The 19,574-nt window shown below is 41.0% G+C and overlaps 2 protein-coding genes across 3 annotated transcripts in view; both read left to right on the forward strand.

Annotated features, from left to right (window-relative positions):
• LOC115550591 (catalase) overlaps nt 1-19,574 on the forward strand; it is a 23,433-nt gene continuing 3,859 nt past the window's right edge. Inside the window, exons 1-10 of one of the 2 annotated variants that reach the window (XM_030365760.1) lie at nt 1-92; nt 358-467; nt 666-798; nt 5,671-5,862; nt 6,060-6,212; nt 6,474-6,612; nt 7,234-7,364; nt 7,455-7,562; nt 7,794-7,877; nt 7,988-8,530. In XM_030365760.1, the coding sequence (XP_030221620.1) occupies nt 81-92; nt 358-467; nt 666-798; nt 5,671-5,862; nt 6,060-6,212; nt 6,474-6,612; nt 7,234-7,364; nt 7,455-7,562; nt 7,794-7,877; nt 7,988-8,047 (1,122 nt within the window). In that variant the 5' untranslated portion in view covers nt 1-80 and the 3' untranslated portion in view covers nt 8,048-8,530. Of the gene's footprint in view, nt 93-357; nt 468-665; nt 799-5,670; nt 5,863-6,059; nt 6,213-6,473; nt 6,613-7,233; nt 7,365-7,454; nt 7,563-7,793; nt 7,878-7,987; nt 8,531-19,574 lie in introns of those variants that run through there. The other variant, XM_030365759.1, reaches the window with a different exon arrangement.
• Nucleotides 13,554-19,574, forward strand: part of LOC115550596 (interferon-induced transmembrane protein 3-like) — a 19,499-nt gene continuing 13,478 nt past the window's right edge. The window contains exons 1-3 of the mRNA XM_030365767.1: nt 13,554-14,431; nt 14,710-14,842; nt 15,305-16,128. Of these exons, the coding sequence (XP_030221627.1) occupies nt 14,325-14,431; nt 14,710-14,842; nt 15,305-15,487 (423 nt within the window). The 5' untranslated portion in view covers nt 13,554-14,324 and the 3' untranslated portion in view covers nt 15,488-16,128. The remainder of the gene's footprint in view (nt 14,432-14,709; nt 14,843-15,304; nt 16,129-19,574) is intronic.

Here is a 19,574-nt window from a genome sequence, read left to right on the forward strand (position 1 = left end):
CTGGGCTCAAAAATAAGTCAGAACGGCAGACCAACAAGAGGATTCAATTGTACAGCCAAGGTCGCGATAACTTTTAGTCGATGTTATTTACGGTAATCAAACTTATCAAACCAAAATGACATTATTTCATGATTACTGAATCCATTACTAACATTAAACCTAAAATTTCATACTTCTATGCTTCAATAATGGATATGCTTTTTTTCTGTTTATTTTATAAAATGTAGGGAAATAAATATTGGTGCAAAACCACAACAAGAACAGTTTGAAAGCCAGGAATGACCAATCTATTGCACTTAATTCTTTTGGGTTTTATGATGCGTGACGTGGATATGGGTGGGTGTTTTTCTTCAAAAGGACATGATAAAAGCACACTGCTTCTTGCGCTGGCCTACTTTACTTCATAAAGAGGAGATACTGACAGCACGGCCATCAGCCCCGCAACTACAAGAAATACAATATAACAGGTATATCATCGTTTTTAATGTATTTATATATATATGTTTTGTTTTTTTTCCAACCATCTAATGTTGATGTAAACGTCTATGTTTTGTGGAAATCCTATTTGTGGGCTGTGAATTCTTTATTCATCTTTCAATTCATCAAGAATACAATAGAGATTACTTTCCAATATAAGACACTTCCATTGTTCTGTGTTGGTCCAGGGACCCAGACACTGTTGTGACCATCGTCAACCCTGTGGAGCATCCCAGAGACTATGTGGTATGGTCCATCTGCAGCTTCTTCCACGCAAACCCCTTTTGCCTCGGAATGGCGGCGCTGATCTTCTCAATCAAGGTAGGCCTTTGCTTTGTTACGCTTTAAAGGTGCGGTAGATACGATTTAAGAAATATACTTTGATTGCAATACGTTAGAAATGTTATGTTTTAAAGGTTAATGTTTACGAGCGAAAGGCTCAGTGACAAAGTCTGTTCTGTCTGACTACGCGCCTTGCTATATCATTTGGTTTTGAGGACGCTCCCAGTGCATTTCAAACCATTCAAGAAATATGTCATGCCTGTCAACCTCAAACACTTTCTCAATGGTGGAGCAACATAGGAAGGGAGCATACAGGGCGTTTTGAGGGGTTGATTATTATTTTTAAATCTTGCGCTTTTCTGCTCTTTTCTTGGCAACACTGGAATCTTACCTACAGCAGCTTTAATGAAAAATCAAATGTCTGTAAATTCACATCACATGTCCGACGACATGGCCGTAGACCTCTATTTGAACGTAGCATTCGCTCGTTCATCTATCTTTCTGTCTTTTCTCTTTGTCGCAGGCAAGGGACATGAAGGTGATGGGAGACCTGCAGAGAGCCAGGGGATACAGCAAGTGGGCTCTGGTCCTCAACGTGGCCGCGCTCATCAGTCTTCTTTTGACTGCCCTTTGTCTTATTATTTATTCAAGCGTTACAGCCGTTCGGGTTTTTGAACGTTCACCTTGAGCACAACAACTACAGTATAAATTCTTATTGGCGTGGCTAGGAACATGACCCTACCAATGTCAAGAAACCAGTTAATTGCCCCTATGCAAAAAACAATAATGAAGCTGAATTTAATTAAATAACCCAGTAATGCGCTTTGTAACCATCAGCACAGCAAAATTAATATTAGTCGTTATATTAAGCTACCTTTCAGAAATAAGTGGATTCGAAAATAGTTTCAGCAGCCGCCCAAGCGAGCTCTCCAAGTTAATGATGCATGATGTCCTTAAAATAACCCATGGGTAGACCACCAAAGCACTTGATGACAGTAGTCCAGATGCAGCGGAAGATGGAGCGGATGCAGCGGATTCAATTTAATGTAGGCCTATATTATAATTAAGAAATGGATCGGGGCAAGATATGCAAAAAATCGCCTAATACTTTTTCTAGCTCTTGCAACATTAAGGCACTTGAATTTGAGTGGGGGTCTTGTACAGTCAGTCTTTGGCTGAATGTACTGAATGTTACCACACTTTTCATAATAGCTTCAGCTAAAATAAGTGTTCAAATAGCGCATGTATTATTTAAAACCATGTTACATTTAACATGGTTTTAAATAATACATGCGCTGTTTGTCTGGTTATAGTATCAGACAATACAGTCGCTCTAACCTTTGTAGTAATGGCGGCCTGTGGCAATGTTGAACTTCAAGTGCCAATTATGGCGCCACCTATGTGTTATCCTATCCCATCCTTTGATTCCCCTTAATCATTTTGAAAGTTCTACAAGCCTACCAATTTTTATAACTTTCATGGAGTAAGATAATAAATATAGTTGCAAGCAACAATGATAGTGTCCTACAGTATGACGGCTATAGCCTAATGAATTCATGATAGCAATCATTATTTGCCTTCATGCCATGATTCAGAACATGGTTGGTCGAGGACGGATTCGAACCAGCAACCCCATGGTCATGTGGCCGACACCATACCACTACACCGACGTGTAGACATGTAGCCATGTAGACAGACAAGACAAGATTAGACCATATACTTTGAGAAGGAGCAGTCTTCCATGTGTCGAGTTATTGGTCGATAGGGTCACATGTCATATGCCTCAAAAAACCGATGTGATGAAATATATATATTTTTGGAAACGATTTGATTGGGATTTTTTTTTTTTTTGTGAACGGTCTTATTGGCAAATATCTATTTTTTTTTTGTGAACGACCTGATTAGATAAAACATTTATTTTACTTTATTTTAGTAGGCTACTTTTCTTTGTTCTATTTACAAATGCTGAAAGTGGCAATAATTATTTAAATTATTCGTGAGATTTTCTGTTGCATAAAAATGTGTTTTTATACAACTTACTGGGTAACACTTTATAATAAGGTGCCATAATAAATAGCAAACTAGTCATTACCTAACCTAAAATATCTATTTGGCACAAGTTAATAGTTTTTTCATCATTATTAAATATTAGTTGTTTGCATACAATCTGTATGTTAATGTTTATAAGAAAACAATCTATGAACTAATATTGCATTAATATTTATTAATAGTTAACTAAATGTATTTTTGGCACTAATTAACAGTTATTTCTTACATTATTTAAATGTAAAATGTTTATTTACAAACTATATGTTAATATAAAAGTTAATGACATATTATTATTTAACTAATTGTGCTTCTGCCTATCCCAATATGAACCATTCCTCATAGGACTCTTACAATGAAGTTGGTTAAGCTTAATTAATAATATATAACTATCAGTATGGGGGACCCTTATAATAAAGTTGGTTAAGCTTAATTAATATATTAGTAACATATAACTATCAGTATAGGGGACCCTTATAATAAAGTTGGTTAAGCTTCATTAATATATTAGTAATATATAACTATCAGTATAGGGGACCCTTATAATAAAGTTGGTTAAGCTTAATTAATATATTACTAATATATAACTATTAGTATGGGGGACCCTTATAATAAAGTTGGAACAGTAATTATTAATTATTTACCAATATTTATTCTAACATTTATTAACGATAGCAAACATTTTAACTCACACTGGAAATGAATGATCTCAGCACACACTGTTGGGAAGGGGGATGAAAATACTTTATTTATAACTCTCTTACAAAGAACTCTCAAAGAACTCTCCAATAGCTTTTGTTTTCTACTGGAACACTGACCACTGATGGTTAACCTGATGGTCTCCTGGAACACTGACCACTGATGGTTAACCAGATGGTCTACTGGAACACTGATCATTAAACTGATCAAAAAAGATGATCAAACTAGAATGCCAACAGAATGTATAAAATGGTATATCAAATGAACAGAGAAAGAGAGAGGGGTTCAACCAGAGCGTGAGAAAAAGAGAGAAAGACAGTGAGACAGAGCACAAGAAAGTGAGGGAGGGAGAGAGCGAGAGACAGTGTGACAAAGAGTGTGAGAAAAAGAGAGGGAGGGAGAGAGCATGAGAAAGAGAAAGACAGAGTGAGAGACAGGCAATATTTCTTAACCACACTTGAAAAAAACAACGCAAACTGGGGTAAAAAAATAATAATTATGCTCTCTTTGCATACGGGATTAATTTGCATTGACTTTTTAAGTCATCTATTTTTGTCTGAACCTCAGCATCACGTTCTCGCATACATTTGCTACATCTTTCAGCTTTGCCTGTTTTGTTTTATCGAGGAGCTTTGTGTACTCGGCAGGTGACGCTGTTGCCAGCTCTGCAATGCTTGCCGTGGACCTGACTGAGTTCGTTCACCCCTGCGTATGCACAGGAAGTCGACAATTTCAAGCCCCGATTGTATGCTTTCAGGACCTTCTTGTATCTTCTTATCACTTCAAAAGGGCCACGTGCTACAAGGAGCAAATCATAAAGAAAAACGACATTATGGACGGTACATAAAAATGTGTGTTCACAACAGTGCTATGAGTTGAAATGCTTATTGTATTATTATGTGGCAGCATACAAGACAAGACAGAATTCCACCTAGCTCCTTTAAATAGTTTGTCCACTTTATGTTGGGGTAGAATTAAAGGGATACGTCACCATTTGGGGAATTACACCAATTTTCCACTTTCCCTCGAGTTAAGTAGCCTAATTGAGATTTACCTTTCTCCAGTTCATCCAGCCGTTTTGAGTCTGACTGAGTCAGTAAAAGATGAGCTGTTGTTCAGGCTTTTGTTTAGGGCTGCCGGGTACTTTGTAATTTTGCTATTGTCTAGAAGCATTAACCAAATGATGGCTTTGTAAAGAGGAATGCTGATGCCTGACCCGCTTTACTCTGATAGAAACATGTGACTCGTACCGGTGACCACATCTTTTGTTCCCCGCATCACATCGCTGTAGCCTATTTCACAGCGTGAATATCTGTTGAATATCCACCATCTTCAAACTAAATAATTTGCTATTGAGTTGTTGGATTATTTGTAGAGACCACCACAGGAGAGCTATGCTGCTATAAATTTCACTTTTCATTGTAAAAAAGGGGGAAGATCCCCACCTACCCATGCCAGACTTTAGAATGATCCTATTTCAGTCTCCAAAACATGCAAATTACTTTCTTTGGACTCCTTAATTATTCATCCTCCTACTTTAATAAAAATGAATTCATAAGATGTTGGAAAAACGTTGAATGGATAGAGCAACGTCTGTATTTTGAACCGTGTTGAATCATACCGTCTGTATTTCAAAATACCCTGCCGCCCAAGCTTACTCAAGACCAACCTGCCACACGCTGGCCTCACCAATTGACATACTGCATTTAATATTGATTCAATTTTTTAGCTGGAAAGACATTTGAAATGACGATACGCTAAGCGTATTGTCATTTCTTGAAACATCTTGAAACTCGCACAGAGAAGGTTTCGCAAGAGGCTTGCGAATCCTTTTCTGTGGGTGTTTCAATATGTAGTCACCTTTTAGTTTTCGGTCTAGCTTTTGCATTTTGAACCACAGGGGCTTTAGGGGAAAGATGTGGTCAGGATATCAAAGCAATCACTGAATTAATAAAAGAGAAAGATCTTAAAATTAACTTTATTCATCCCAGGTGGGTGTCAAACCAGAAGTAGAGGATGGCTATAAAAAGTACACATTTAAAATGAGGTCTGCAATTTCTTTTAAATAAAAAAAACATTTTGGCAGAAAACGATAACGGTGGTATGGTTAACTGTATGTGCAACAGGATGGGCTGCGTGTCTAAAGTCTCCTCACTGTCCATCCAGACGGACCAGGGTATCAAGAACTTGACCGTGGAAGAGGCCGACCGGCTGGCCGCCTCCAACCCCGACTACGCCATCGGAGACCTCTTCAACGCCATCGCCAACGGAAACTTCCCTTCCTGGAGCTTCTTCTCCCAGGTCATGACCTTTGAGCAGGCCGTGAAGTTCAGGTTCAACCCCTTCGATCTGACCAAGGTAAAAGGTTGTTTCTATATTCAGGAATGTTTTTAACTGATCGTCACCAAACATCATCCGTCATCAAGGACGACGTTAAAGTAGGGTTTCACAACGTGTGTGTGTGTGTCCATTTCAAAAAAATAAAAGGGTTGGGGAACCCCTTTGTTGTTGAAGAGGAGGAGGAGGTCACTTCCCATTCTGTCTGCCTCCTACAGGTGTGGTCCCATAAAGAATACCCACTGATCCCGGTGGGCAAACTGGTGCTGAACAGGAACCCCACCAACTACTTTGCCGAGGTGGAGCAGCTGGCCTTTGACCCCAGCAACATGCCCCCAGGGGTGGAGCCCAGCCCGGACAAGATGCTGCAGGTAAACCAACTGGATGTCTCACACACGCATAAGTCACGCACAACGTTGGCAGGGGGGGGGGTTCGACTCCCCGCCGAAAGCCACTGGGTTCAATCCCCAATGTCCACAGCCTAACCTCCAAGTGTCCCACTTTAGTGTCCAGCCGTGACCTGTGTTCCACAGGGGGGTCCGGCTAAAAGGCATCTGGGAGATGACTGAGTAGAAATGGTCATTTATTGTGCCAACGCGTGACATGACCTGTCCCCCGGCCTGTGTCCCTAGGGCCGCCTGTTCTCGTACCCGGACACCCACCGGCACCGCCTGGGGGCCAACTACCTTCAGATCCCCGTCAACTGTCCCTACAAGACCCGCGTGTCCAACTACCAAAGGGACGGCCCCATGTGCATGTCCGATAACCAGGGTGGGACTGCGTATTATTATTATTATTATTATTATTATTATTATTATTATGCCTTGTCTATTTTAGCGTCGCTGGTGAAGGGGCCAATGAAAATGAAATGATGAATACTTGTGTTTAATAAATGCTTAATTGTTGAGCAGGTCTACTACACAGTAGACCTGTACCCGAATGCCCATTGGATATTTAAAGGGCTCCATTTGGCTCACAGGGCTATTATACTTTCTTAAAGGGGCCCTCCAACGATTTAATATATTGAGACTCCCTTTGGGGTAATGGGAAAGAGTTGTGTGACAAGATGCCACCAGTGACATGTTTTGCATCTCTTTGCTACATGGTTGGCCTAATGAACCCTGTTGCCTCGTTAATTTGGTGTAGCAAGCAGTGCCCTACATCCACAGTGGTCTTGTGTTTTTTTGTTTGTTGCCAAAAACAGCTTGCAGTCAAAACCCTCAATGAAGACATGGCAAAGTGATGTAAACGTGTCATTGGTGGCACGGAGAATAAACAGCATCTATTTACAGATGATAATGGAGGGTTGCCCCAAATTGTTTAAAAACTGTAGATTGAACACATAACAAATATTTGGAGTGCCCTTTTTAATCGGACCGATGTGTTTTCAAGGCGGAGCTCCAAACTACTTCCCCAACAGCTTCAGTGCCCCTGACTGCCAGCCTTGCTTCCTGGAGTCAAAGTTCAAGGTGTCCCCAGACGTAACGCGCTACGAAAGCTGCAACGATGACAATTACACGCAGGTGTGTGTGTGTGATATTCATCGTGTGTGTGGTTGTGCGATACCTGTGTGTGCGTGAGGTACCTAAGTGCTGTGTGCTTGGGTGTGGCAGGCAGGGACCTTCTACAGCGAGGTTCTGAGTGAGGAGGAGCGACAGAGACTTTGTCAGAACCTGGCCGGAGCCCTCAAGGGAGCCCAGGTCTTCATCCAGGAACGCATGGTGGGGCCACACATACTTTAGTCTCACTTCACCTTCCTGTTTCAGGACAGATTTCAACCCTAAGGTTCACCTTGCAGTCCCATTTCTTGCAATGCTAAAACGATCAATCAATGGGGTGCATCTCCATCAGGCCATTGAGGTAGTTTAACAAATATTTTAGTGCCATGCCTACCCACATGGAACAATTGATCAAGAACACTAGTGAGTTGGGTCCCATCTTCCCCTGAACAGGTACAGCACCTGATGGCTATCCATCCCGACTACGGAAAGCAGGTCCAGAGCCTGCTCACCAAGCACAATGCCGAGGCTCAGAAGGTAGGCAGTATTTTTATTAATTCTTTTTTTTTATTTATATATATATAACATATCTATATATTTTTTTTCTTTTCTCCACGACATTTTGTTTCTTGGTCTTGTCCTTCCAGAACTCCAATGTGCACGTCTACACCCGCCCTACAGCCATTAACGCCTCCGCAAAAATGTGAGGTCATATATCTTGACCAGGTAGCACGCCCAAGACGGCTTCCGCAGTAACTGATTTCCACCAGTTTAAAAAAATATATCTTGTTCTACTAATAATGTAACCAATCTGGGCTTAATAACAATTCTATTCTAGCATTTCAATGAAAAGGAATAGCTTCTTAACAGATATTCCAAATCGAAAAACAATGATTATATGAAGACTTTCTGCATTTTGTCCAGTCAAACTATATCCAATCCCTGGTAAGCAGCCAGTCTTCATGTATTACTACAGAGATATCAGTCTAAAGTTATATATTTTAAATGTCTTACCCAAATACTATGTATAATACATTTGCTACTATGTATTTCAATGGCTTGGTTTATACACTTGATGCATTGTTAAACCTGTACTAAAATGAATTGATTAGTCTATATGATGGGGTTAAGCTCTTGAAACCTGATCAATACTGTCAAAGAAAACATTGAAGAATATTTTGTAATCATTTTCTACTTGTATGCCCTTATTATTGCCTGTTTGTTTTAAACAGAGCTTGACTGCTAGATATACCTACGAAATGTTCTATCAACTTGGGAGGACAAATAACACAACTGCATTTAAGTTCTGAGAAAACACACACTCAATTTATTTTGTGCAGGTGCATCAGCTTATATAGGCAGTCACATGACACACACACCTGAAATGAATCATCAAGAATTGGGAGCACAATCAGTTGGCAATTCATCAATTAACACCCCCACTTGATTACACATTATTGACAAGCATAAATCATACAACAAAACAAAAACAAACAAACATGGAAACCAACTGAACTTAACTGGCTATACTCCAAATAGGAACATGGAAAAAGTCAGTAGCTTTGCTTTAGTAGCTGGTTTTGTCATCAGGTCAGCTATCATCTGGTTTGTTGGGTAATACTCCAAACATACTGCTCTGGTCATTAACAGTTGATCTCACAAAATGGTATTTGATATCAATATGCTTACATCGCTGTCTGCTTACTGGATTCTTGGCTAATGCAATTGTACCTTGGTTATCTTCAAAAATCTTAGGGACATTATACAGACAGTCATCAAGATGTTCAAGCAGTTGAGATAAGTAAAGACACTCTTGTGTGGTGGCGGCCAACGCCATATACTCTGCCTCACAAGTTGACAGTGCTACAGTTGGCTGCTTCTTAGTCTTCCAGGAAATCAGAGGACCATTTTCACTCAGACTAACACAATAACCAGTTGTACTGGGTCGGTCAGTTGCATCACCTGCCCAATCTGCATCACTGTAAGCAAACAACCTTAGCCCATCACATTTTTTGTAACACAACATTTTGTCATTTGTGCCCTTCAAATATTTCAGTACATGTTTAACAGTTGTCCACTGCTCTTCTGCAAAACTCAGATCAGGTCTGGTGCATGAGGTTAGGTAAATAAGGCTACCCACTGCCTCTCTGTACTTTCTGGGGTCATCTAGCTTATCATCATCATCAGTGTAATACAGTTTTAGTTCACAAGGTGTCGACCTGGGTTTACAATCCTGCATATCGAACCTGTCAAGTAGCTTGTCAACATAACTCTGCTGTGACATGTTCACACATCCATTACACTGGTTAAAAGTGATACCAAGAACATTCTTCAGTCTGCCCAAATATTTCATCTGGAACTTAACAGTAAGCATTTCTTTAACTGCTTTTAAAGCTCTCTCATCACTGGCTGCAATAACCAGGTCATCAACCCAGATCAGTATGATCACCTTGTCATGTTCGGTTTCTCTAACATAAACACAGTTATCGGCTGGGTTCTGTACAAACATGTTTTCACATAGTCATGCAACATTTGGTTCCAGTTTCGACCTGATTGTTTAAGCCCATATAGTGACTTCTCTAGTCTACACACCAACTTCTCATTTGTCTGTGATTTTACATCATAACCCTCTGGCTGTTCCATGTAAATCTCACAATCAATTGGTGCATGTAGGTAGGCAGTTTTAACATCCATCTGATGTAGGATCAGATCCTCTTGGGCAGCTTTCTGCATCAAAACTCTCACACTAGTTAGGTCAGCAGTAGGGGAAAACGTTTCTCCATAGTCTACACCCATCTGTTGACTGTATCCCTTGGCTACATAGCGGGCCTTGTACTTGTCAGATCCATCAACATTGGTTTTGACAGTATACCCCCATCTTCCCCCCACTGCTTTCTTGCCCACAGGTAAGGTGGTCAGAGTAAATGTTTTGTTATCCCTCAGTGCCTTCATCTCCTCATCCATTGCATCTACCCACTCTCTTGAGTTGGATAAAGTCACAGCATCTCTGAACGTCTGAGGTACATTACAAACCATCCTGTAGCAATAATCAATGTTGATCTGAACCTGATCACTATCTATCCCATAGAAGTCTGGCCTCCTCTCTCTAGCAGGGTATCTCCGTGGAGACTGGGATTCTGGCTTGACCTCACCTGTCTGTAGGCCTATCTGGCTTGGACCTGGCCTAGCCTCTGGGATGTCGTTCTGCTCGTGTTTGTCGGGGTCAGGTCTGGTTGTGCTAGACTGCACACCACTGTCATCGTCTGACATGCCATCAGTCTGCGGTCCCTCAACACAGGACATGAACCTCACCAGTCTGTGCTTCATCACCTTCCTGCTGTCAGGGTAGTAGACCATATAGGCTGGACTGTTCTTATCATAACCAACAAAGATGCCTTTGTCAGACCTTGACTCTAGCTTCTTCCGGTCCTGCCTATAGGCGTAACACACAGTACCAAACTTCTGCATCCTGGAGACATTAGGTCTCCTTCCTCTCAGCATAAAGTAAGGTGTCTCTCTGGTGCGGTTGTTAAAACATCTATTCCTCACCACTGCTGCTGTCTGGACCGCATACGGCCATAGCTCCTTGGCTAACTGGCTCTCCAAGAGCATACATATAGCCATGTCAAAAAGGGTTCTCCAGTTACGCTCTGCGGTGCCATTCTGGTGTGGTGAGTATGGTGATGTTTCATGTCTGATTCTATTTCTACGCAGTAGGGCTTGGTAACCCTGCCCTGTGAACTCAGTACCATTGTCAGACCTGATAAAAAAAAACACGTTTTTTCACCATTCTCCTCAGGAACCCAGTCCATATAACCTCACTGGTATCAAGCTCTGCCTCCGTAAGTGCCCAAGCCTGGATACTGTACAGGAGGCGAGACCGCACGCACGTCGTCAGGAACCTAACTCGCGTTGATAATCGTATCCGTCGGTCTGTGAGAACATGTTTAAGTTCGTTCCACTTCTGGAAGGCAGCCCCAATCCTTGCATGAAGGACGCAAGATGTTTTTGCTTCGTCATTGCTAAGCGTGTACCCAAGGTACTTGAAAGTTCCCACATTCTTGATTTTGGTATTTCCAATATTTATCAGACTTTCATGGTTCTTTATTGCGTCATCGACATTGAAGGCCATAGTCTCGGTTTTTCTGTACGACATCTTCAAGCCAAAACGTGTGAAAGTCCGGTCATAGGTTTCTAGGATGGTCTTCAGTTCTACTACAGAGTTGGCAAAAACCTGGGTAGTCCCGCGAGATGGAGCTCTCGAGCGATACTCCCGTGGCGATACTTCATATGGGATGGAATATGCAACCTTAATACCCGAGTCTGGTCGTTCCCTCAGTACTTCATGACGGGCAACTCGTACTACGAAATCCATTTAAATGTTGAAAAGGATTGGCGATTCCAGTGCTCCCTGTCTACATCCTACCAATGTATCAAAAATGTGCTTACTTCCTTTCACGTATGCTTTCGTACCGGTATAGAGTGCGCGTAGTATAGACACCAAACGAGGGGATTTCAGTCGGATCTCTAGACATTTAAATAAGGCATCCCTAGGAATCCAATCATAGGCAGCCTTCAGGTCCACAAATGCTATAAACAGTGGCCTCTTTGATCTCCTTGCATCCTCGAGTAGATGACGTAGTACATATATGGCGTCAGTGGTCGATCTGTTGTCTCTAAAGCCCAACTGTGACTGCAGGAGGATGTGTGTTCATATACTTCCCGTATCCTTTCGACAACTATCCCAGACAGGACTTTCGATATTGTAGCTATTATACTTGGCCCTCTATAGTTCTCTGCCAATGACTTCTGGCCCTTCTTGTATAAACAAGTAATGCTTGCTGTTAGCCACTTAACTGGTACCTGATTGCATGACCATGTCAAACCGATGAGTAGCACGATGTAGTTTATCAGTCCTGTTGACTGCGAGTATTTCAGTTGCTCTGCATAGATGTTATCTGTCCCTTGACATTTGCCATTCTTCAATTTCTTTACACTGTTCTCTACTTCTCCACGTTCTGGTATCGAGTCATCAATCGTGAGCGTGTCATCTGGTGGCACTATGTGGGGGTAGCACTCCGGTTGTTCTAGTTCGGGTTGCAGCTCGCATTTACGGTCACTAAAGTGCGTAGTGAAGTGTTCCTCGAGTTTTCGAGTTGAGACAAGTGTTCTATTCAGGCCTGTCATTGAAGCGTGTTGTTTCATAAGCCGGAATTCCTGTTCTGTGTCCCTTTGTTCACTCGCAAAATTCAGTTGGTCTGCCTTAGTTTTGAAGTAGGGATTCTTCAGTCTGTACGCATCTTTCTTATGGAAAGCCAAGAAGCCGTACGGTTTCCGTACGGATTCCGTACGGATTACGTACGGTTTTGAATGACTAATAGCCGCGGCTATTAGTCATTCACTCCGGCTATTAGTCATTCACTCCGGCTATTAGTTATTCACTCCGGCTATTAGGTATGCAGAACGAGCCCCTCCCTCTTCTTTGCTTGACCACTAAGTTTGAAGGCTGTCTAACCAATCAGAGCTGCAGTGACTCGATGTTTCGCTGTAACATAAAGCTGTGTTGTCTTTACTAGTTTCACTACAATGTAATGACCACCATTAGCTAGTCGAAAATACATTTGTGTCTAGTACAGTGATATATTTGTATATGTTAGGCTATATATTGAGATGGCAGTGTGCGAAATACCCGACAATATTCGGGGATGTCCTCATCCCCAGATTGTTCTCTATATGCAGTAGCCAGCTAGGCCATAACATTACATAACATGAACATGAACTGAATAAATGCCAGGTATATAGCATATCGGAGACGGGCACACAATCAGTGCATTTGCAAATGAGAGCCTGCAGTATGACCGATCTTGTGACATGTGGTCGGAGAGGTGTGTGTGTGTGTGTGTGTGTGTGTGTGTGTGTGTGTGTGTGTGTGTGTGTGTGTGTGTGTGTGTGTGTGTGTGTGTGTGTGTGTGTGTGTGTGTGTGTGTGTGTGTGTGTGTGTGTGTGTGTGTGGAGCAAGTTGTTGAAGGAAGTGTTTCTACTTGACGTTACAATATTTCATGGATGCAAGCAAGCCAAGACAATCAATCTATATCTATATCCTACATGACAACACACACACACACACACACACACACACACACACACACACACACACACACACACACACACACACACACACACACACACACACACGCACACACTTTAAACACACTTAAAGCAATAGGAGCCTGCATTGGCTAAAGAATTGCGATGCGCGTTATTTTATGACAGGGAGGGGCAAAGTGGTGCATCTGCTTTGGTGTTGAGTATCTGGTGTTAACCATAACTAGTTGAACGAATAAATGGTATTATAAATGATATTATAATACTATCAGACTATCGAAGACAGTCAAAAACGCCTTTTGAAATAATCTCCAGTCTGGAAGAGGCTACTTCACAACCTGGTGCCAGTGCTCCGTTTGCTCTCCCACTCGCAAAACAGGGATCCCCGGGGTGTACCTGACTTAATGACGGAGGTGGAGCTGGCTTGAGTGTGAGAGGCGATTAGACCAACCAGGACTTATAAATGCCTTGTAAGCCTATCAGTAAACTGCAAGTTGCGCGTCACACAATTTACACCCCCAACAAGGGGATTCAATTGTACAGCCAGTCGCGATAACTTGTAGTACTGTAAAACTCTTAGTCAATGTTATTTACGGTAGGCCTAATCAAACAAACGCATCAAACCAAAATGACAAATTATTTCATGATTACTGAATCCATTACAAACATTAAACCTAACATTTCATACTTCTATGCTTCAATAATGGATATGCTATTTTTCTGTTTATTTTATAAAATGTAGGAAAATTTAATATTGGTGCAAAACCACAACAAGAACAGTTTGAAAGCCGGGAATGAGCAATCTATTGCACTTAATTCTTTTGGGTTTTATGATGCGTGACGTGGACATGGGTGGGTGTTTTTCTTCTCCAAACGGACATGATAAAAGCACACTGCTTCTTGCGCTGGCCTACTTTACTTCATAAAGAGGAGATACTGTCAGCACGTCCATCAGCCCCGCAACTACAAGAAATGCAATATAACAGGTATATCATCGTATTGAATGTATTTATTTATATATATGTGTAATTGTTTATACATTTTTTTAATTTTTTACAACCATCTGTTGTGGATTGTAGTTATCCCAGTAAAAATGTGGTCAAAAACGTATACTTATTGAATTAAAATGTAAAAGTCTACACAGATGTTTTGTGAAAATCCTATTTGTGGGCTGTGAATTCTTTATTCATCTTTCAATTCATCAAGAATAAAATAGAGATTACTTTCCAATATAAGACACTTCCATTGTTCTGTGTTGGTCCAGGGACCTAGACACTGTTGTGACCATCGTCAACCCTGTGGAGCATCCCAGAGACTATGTGGTATGGTCCATCTTCAGCATCTTCTACGGAAACCCCTTTTGCCTCGGACTGGCGGCGCTGATCTTCTCAATCAAGGTAGGCCTTTATTGTTACGTTTTAAAGATGCGGTAGATACGATTGAAGCGCTATACTTTGAGTGCAATTGGTTAGAAATATGTTTAAAATGTTTTGCGAGCGAAATGCTCAGGGACCAAGTCTGTTCTGGTTACGCGCCTGGCTCTGTCATTTAGATTTGAGGCAGCTCCCAGTGCACTTCCAACCATTCGGGAAATACGTCGTGCCTGTCAATCTCAAACACTTTCTCCATTGTGGACATAGCGGGAGCATGTAGGTTTTTTTTTAGGGGTTGATTATTTTCAGGTTCTTGCGCTTTTCTGCTCTTTTCTTTGCAACACTGGAATCTTACATAGGCTACAGCAACTTTATTGAAAAATCAAATTGGCCCTACACATCACATTTTCGACGACATGGCCGTAGACCTCTATTTGAACATAACATTCACTCGTTCATCTTTCTTTTCTTTTCTCTTTGTCGCAGGCAAGGGACATGAAGGTGACTGGAGACCTGCAGAGAGCCAGGGGATACAGCAAGTGGGCTCTGGGCCTCAACGTGGCCGCGCTGATCATTATTGTTTTGATTGTCCTTTGTCTTATGATTATCCTTGAGAAGAATCGCTTTGAGCACAACAACCGCAATGGATATCCTTATGGGAGTGGCTAGGAACATGACTCTACCAATGTCAAGAAGTTAATTGCCCCTATGCCAAAAACAATAATGAAGCTGAATTTAATTAAATTACCCAGTAATGCACTTTGTAACCATCAACACAGCAAAATAAATATTAGTCGTTATTTTAAGCCACCTTTCAGAAATAAGTGGATTCGAAAATAGTTTCAGCAGCCGCCCAAGCGAGCTCTCCAAGTTAATGATGCATAGTCCTTAAAATAACCGATGGGTAGACCACCAATGCACTTGATGACAGTAGTCCAGATGCAGCGGAAGACCATTATCGTTAAGGTTTTAATTTAATTTAGGCCTTTATTATAATTAGAAATTGAATCGGGGCAAGAAATGCCAAAAATAGCCTCATACTTTTTCTAGATCTTGCAACATTAAGGCACTTAATTTGAATGAGTCTGGGTCTTGGACTGAATGTACTGAATGTTACTACACTTTGCATAAAAGCTTCAGCTAAAATAAATGTTTCACAATGTAACATGGTTTTAAATAATACATGCGCTATTTGTGATCCAATGTAATGGTATTTTACATAACGGCTTCAGCTGAGTCAGAGAATGAGAGGGAGATGGAGGCTGGTTCGACGGCGGTCGTGGCAGGGCCCCATGCAGGGCCTAGGACAGGTCTAGCAATGCCAACGCAAAGGTCTTTATGAGTTATTATATGCAAATTAGTTATTTCAACTGTGGACATGCAGCATTACAATGACAAGCTGCAAGCAGTGACTACGCTTACATGAAAGTAACATCATGACAATGTGTCCGCATTAGAGCCTCAGACCGAAAATGATGTGACAATACAGAAGTTATCCTTTAACAAAGACGCATTCTGAATGGAAATACATCAGAGGAACCATCAGGCGTCTTTCCTGAGCAAAAGACACAGAGTGTTGCTCTCCGAAAGATAGGTTTCCACCCACGGCAGGGAAGGGACAGACAGAGGAGAGGAGGCTACAGAAGCAGAGATTGGAACAGACAGGAGCAAGGACGAGACAGAGTGAACATTTGGAAGGAAAGGCCCCTTCAGGACCCCGACCCCAAAAACGACAGGTGTCCCATTCATTTTTTTTTATACACAAAAGACTTAATTCTTATATTACAATTTTCAGTTACAAGATTAATTCTAATTGAATTACTTCTGTTTCACAGTACCGTAATATATATATTTTTTAAATGTAACTATTAACACTTTTTTACCATTAAAGATGTAATCAAATCTGGATTCTGCACTCAGCGTATTGTAAAACAATAAAGTATAAACAAAAACGCATGCGTTCTCTATAAGTGATTATCAACCAATGTGCATGATTATGTTAATGTATGCTTAAAGTGTGCATATGTATAGGTACACTATACAGTAGTATACAAGTATACTATTCTCACTAACAAAGTGGTTCACAATGTTTGTTGCTATAATCCTTTCAGAAAAACCTGGTTATAGTATCAGACAGTACAGTCGCTCTAACCTTTGTAGTAATGGCTGACTCTGGAAATGTTGAACTTCAATTGCCGATTATGGCGCCACCATGTGTTATTCTATCCCATCCTCTGTTTCCCTTCATCATTCTACAAGTTCTACAAGCCAACCAATTTGTATAACTTTTAATCTGGAATAAGATTATAAATATAGTTGCAAGCAACAATGATAGTGTCCTACAGTATGACAGCTAAAGCCTAATGAATACATGATGATAGTAATGATTATTTTCTTTCATGTCGTGATTCAGAACATGGTTGGTCGAGGACGGATTCGACCCAGAAACCCTATGGTCATGTGGCCGAAAACATACCACTACACGGATATGTAGACAGTCAAGGGCAGATTACACCATATATTTTGAGAAGGAGCGGTCCTCCATGTGTTGGGTTGATGGTAGGTATGGTCACATGTCATTTGTATGCCCCAAAAAATCGATTTGATAGGCAAAAACGATTTGAAAAAATATAATGCGATTCAGTAGTAATGGGTTTACCTTGCAAATGCCTTTATGACCCACTCAATCGTGAAGGGATGAGTAGGAAAGAAAGAGATTAAACCTTAACAGTAAATGTGGTCGGGCTGAAAGATGAAGTTTGAGTTGTCATGCAGCGGTGGTGGCCTTACCTAAGGCATGTATTTTTTTAAATAGTGAAACTCTCACGCTCCGCCACTGGTGACGTGGGCATGAGTAGGTTTTTTTCTCCTCCAAACGGACATGATAAAAGCACACTGCTTCTTGCACCGCCCTACTTTACTTCATAAGATGGAGATGAAGGAGGTTCGGTCAGCACCACCATCAGACTATCAGGAACTGCAATTGAACAGGTATATCATTGTATTAAATGTTTTTCGGAAACCCCTTTTGCCTCGGACTGTTGGCGCTGATCTTCTCATTCAAGGTAGGCCTTTGCTTTGTTACGCTTTAAAGATGCGGTAGATACGATTGATGCGCTATACTTTGAGTGCAATTGGTTAGAAATATTATGTTTAAAATGTTTGCGAGCGAAATGCTCAGTCTGTTCTGGTTACGCGCCTGGCTCTGTCATTTACATTTGAGCCCAGTGCACTTCCAACTATTCAGGAAATACGTCTTGCCTGTCAATCTCAAACACTTTCTCATTTGTGGACATAGGAAGGGAGCATGTAGGGTGTTTTTAGGGGTTGATTCTTTTCAGAATCTTGTGCTTTTCTGCTCTTTTCTTTGCAACACTGGAATCTTACATGCAGCAACTTTATTGAAAAATCAAATGGCTGTAAATTCACATCACATTTTCGACGACATGGCCGTAGACCTCTATTTGAACAAAGCATTCACTCGTTCATCTTTTTTTTCTATTCTCTTTGTCGCAGGCAAGAGACATGAAGGTGATCGGAGACCTGCAGAGAGCCAGGGGATATAGCAAGTGGGGGTAACACTTTACAATAAGGTACGCAAAAACGTGGGTAGTTACTGAGGAACGAATGAGTAATGAATGATGAACTACCAGGAGGCCCTAACAGGGCCCTGTTAGGGCCCTAAGTGAGTTACTCAGTAACTACTGAGGAGTTACTGGTAAACAGACTTGGGGACTACTGTATTCGTTACTGAGTAACGAATGATGAACAACCAGGGCCCTAACAGGGCCCTAAGTGACTTGCTCAGTAACTACTGATCAGTTACTGGTAAACAGACTAGGGGATACTGTATTAATTAATCATTCTGTGAATTAGCAAACTGACCAATTGATTATGAAAGCAACTGAATTTTCCTGGGATTTCACAATTAGTTGTTAAATTAACAGGACACAGACGGGATGATTGTCATATTTTAATAAAGATATTCACATATACACACAATACATACATTAATATTCACATTTAAGGTTTATTATGTGGCATTAGTAATGCTGATGGCTTAAAAGCAATTGTCCACCGCTGCAGGGCACGCTTTAAACCTGCCGCCCTTGGTTTCAAGCGCTGTCGAGGGCTGGCTTGGGTCCCACACTGGATCGACTGGTGGAGCTGGATCTGACTGATGATGAGTTGTTACTCATTCGCGAACCATTGGTTCACCAGTAGTTAAGCTTATTGAACCATTCGTTTACCAGTAGTTAAGCTTTTTTAATCATTCGTTTACCAGTAGTGAAGCTTTTTGTGTACCTTCATGTAAAGTAATGCATCATACTGAGTTGTTACTCTTTCGCGAACCATTCGTTCACCAGTAGTTAAGCTTTTGAAACCATTAGTTTACCAGTAGTAAAGCTTTTTTAATCATTCGTTTACCAGTAGTGAAGCTATTTGTGTACCTTCATGTAAAGTAATGCATCATACTGAGTTGTTACTCTTTCGCAAACCATTCGTTCACCAGTAGTTAAGCTTTTGGAATCATTCGTTTACCAGTAGTGAAGCTTTTTGAATCATTTGTTTACCAGTAGTGAAGCTTTTTGTGTACCTTCAAGTAAAGTTATGCATCATACTGAGTTGTAACTCTTTCGCGAACCATTCGTTCACCAGTAGTTAAGCTTTTGGAATCATTCGTTTACCAGCAGTGAAGCTTTTTGAATCATTCGTTTACCAGTAGTGAAGCACTTTAGGGTTAGCTATAAAACGC

The sequence above is a fragment of the Gadus morhua genome, chromosome 9 (assembly GCF_902167405.1).
Source record: "Gadus morhua chromosome 9, gadMor3.0, whole genome shotgun sequence".
NCBI lineage: Eukaryota > Metazoa > Chordata > Actinopteri > Gadiformes > Gadidae > Gadus > Gadus morhua.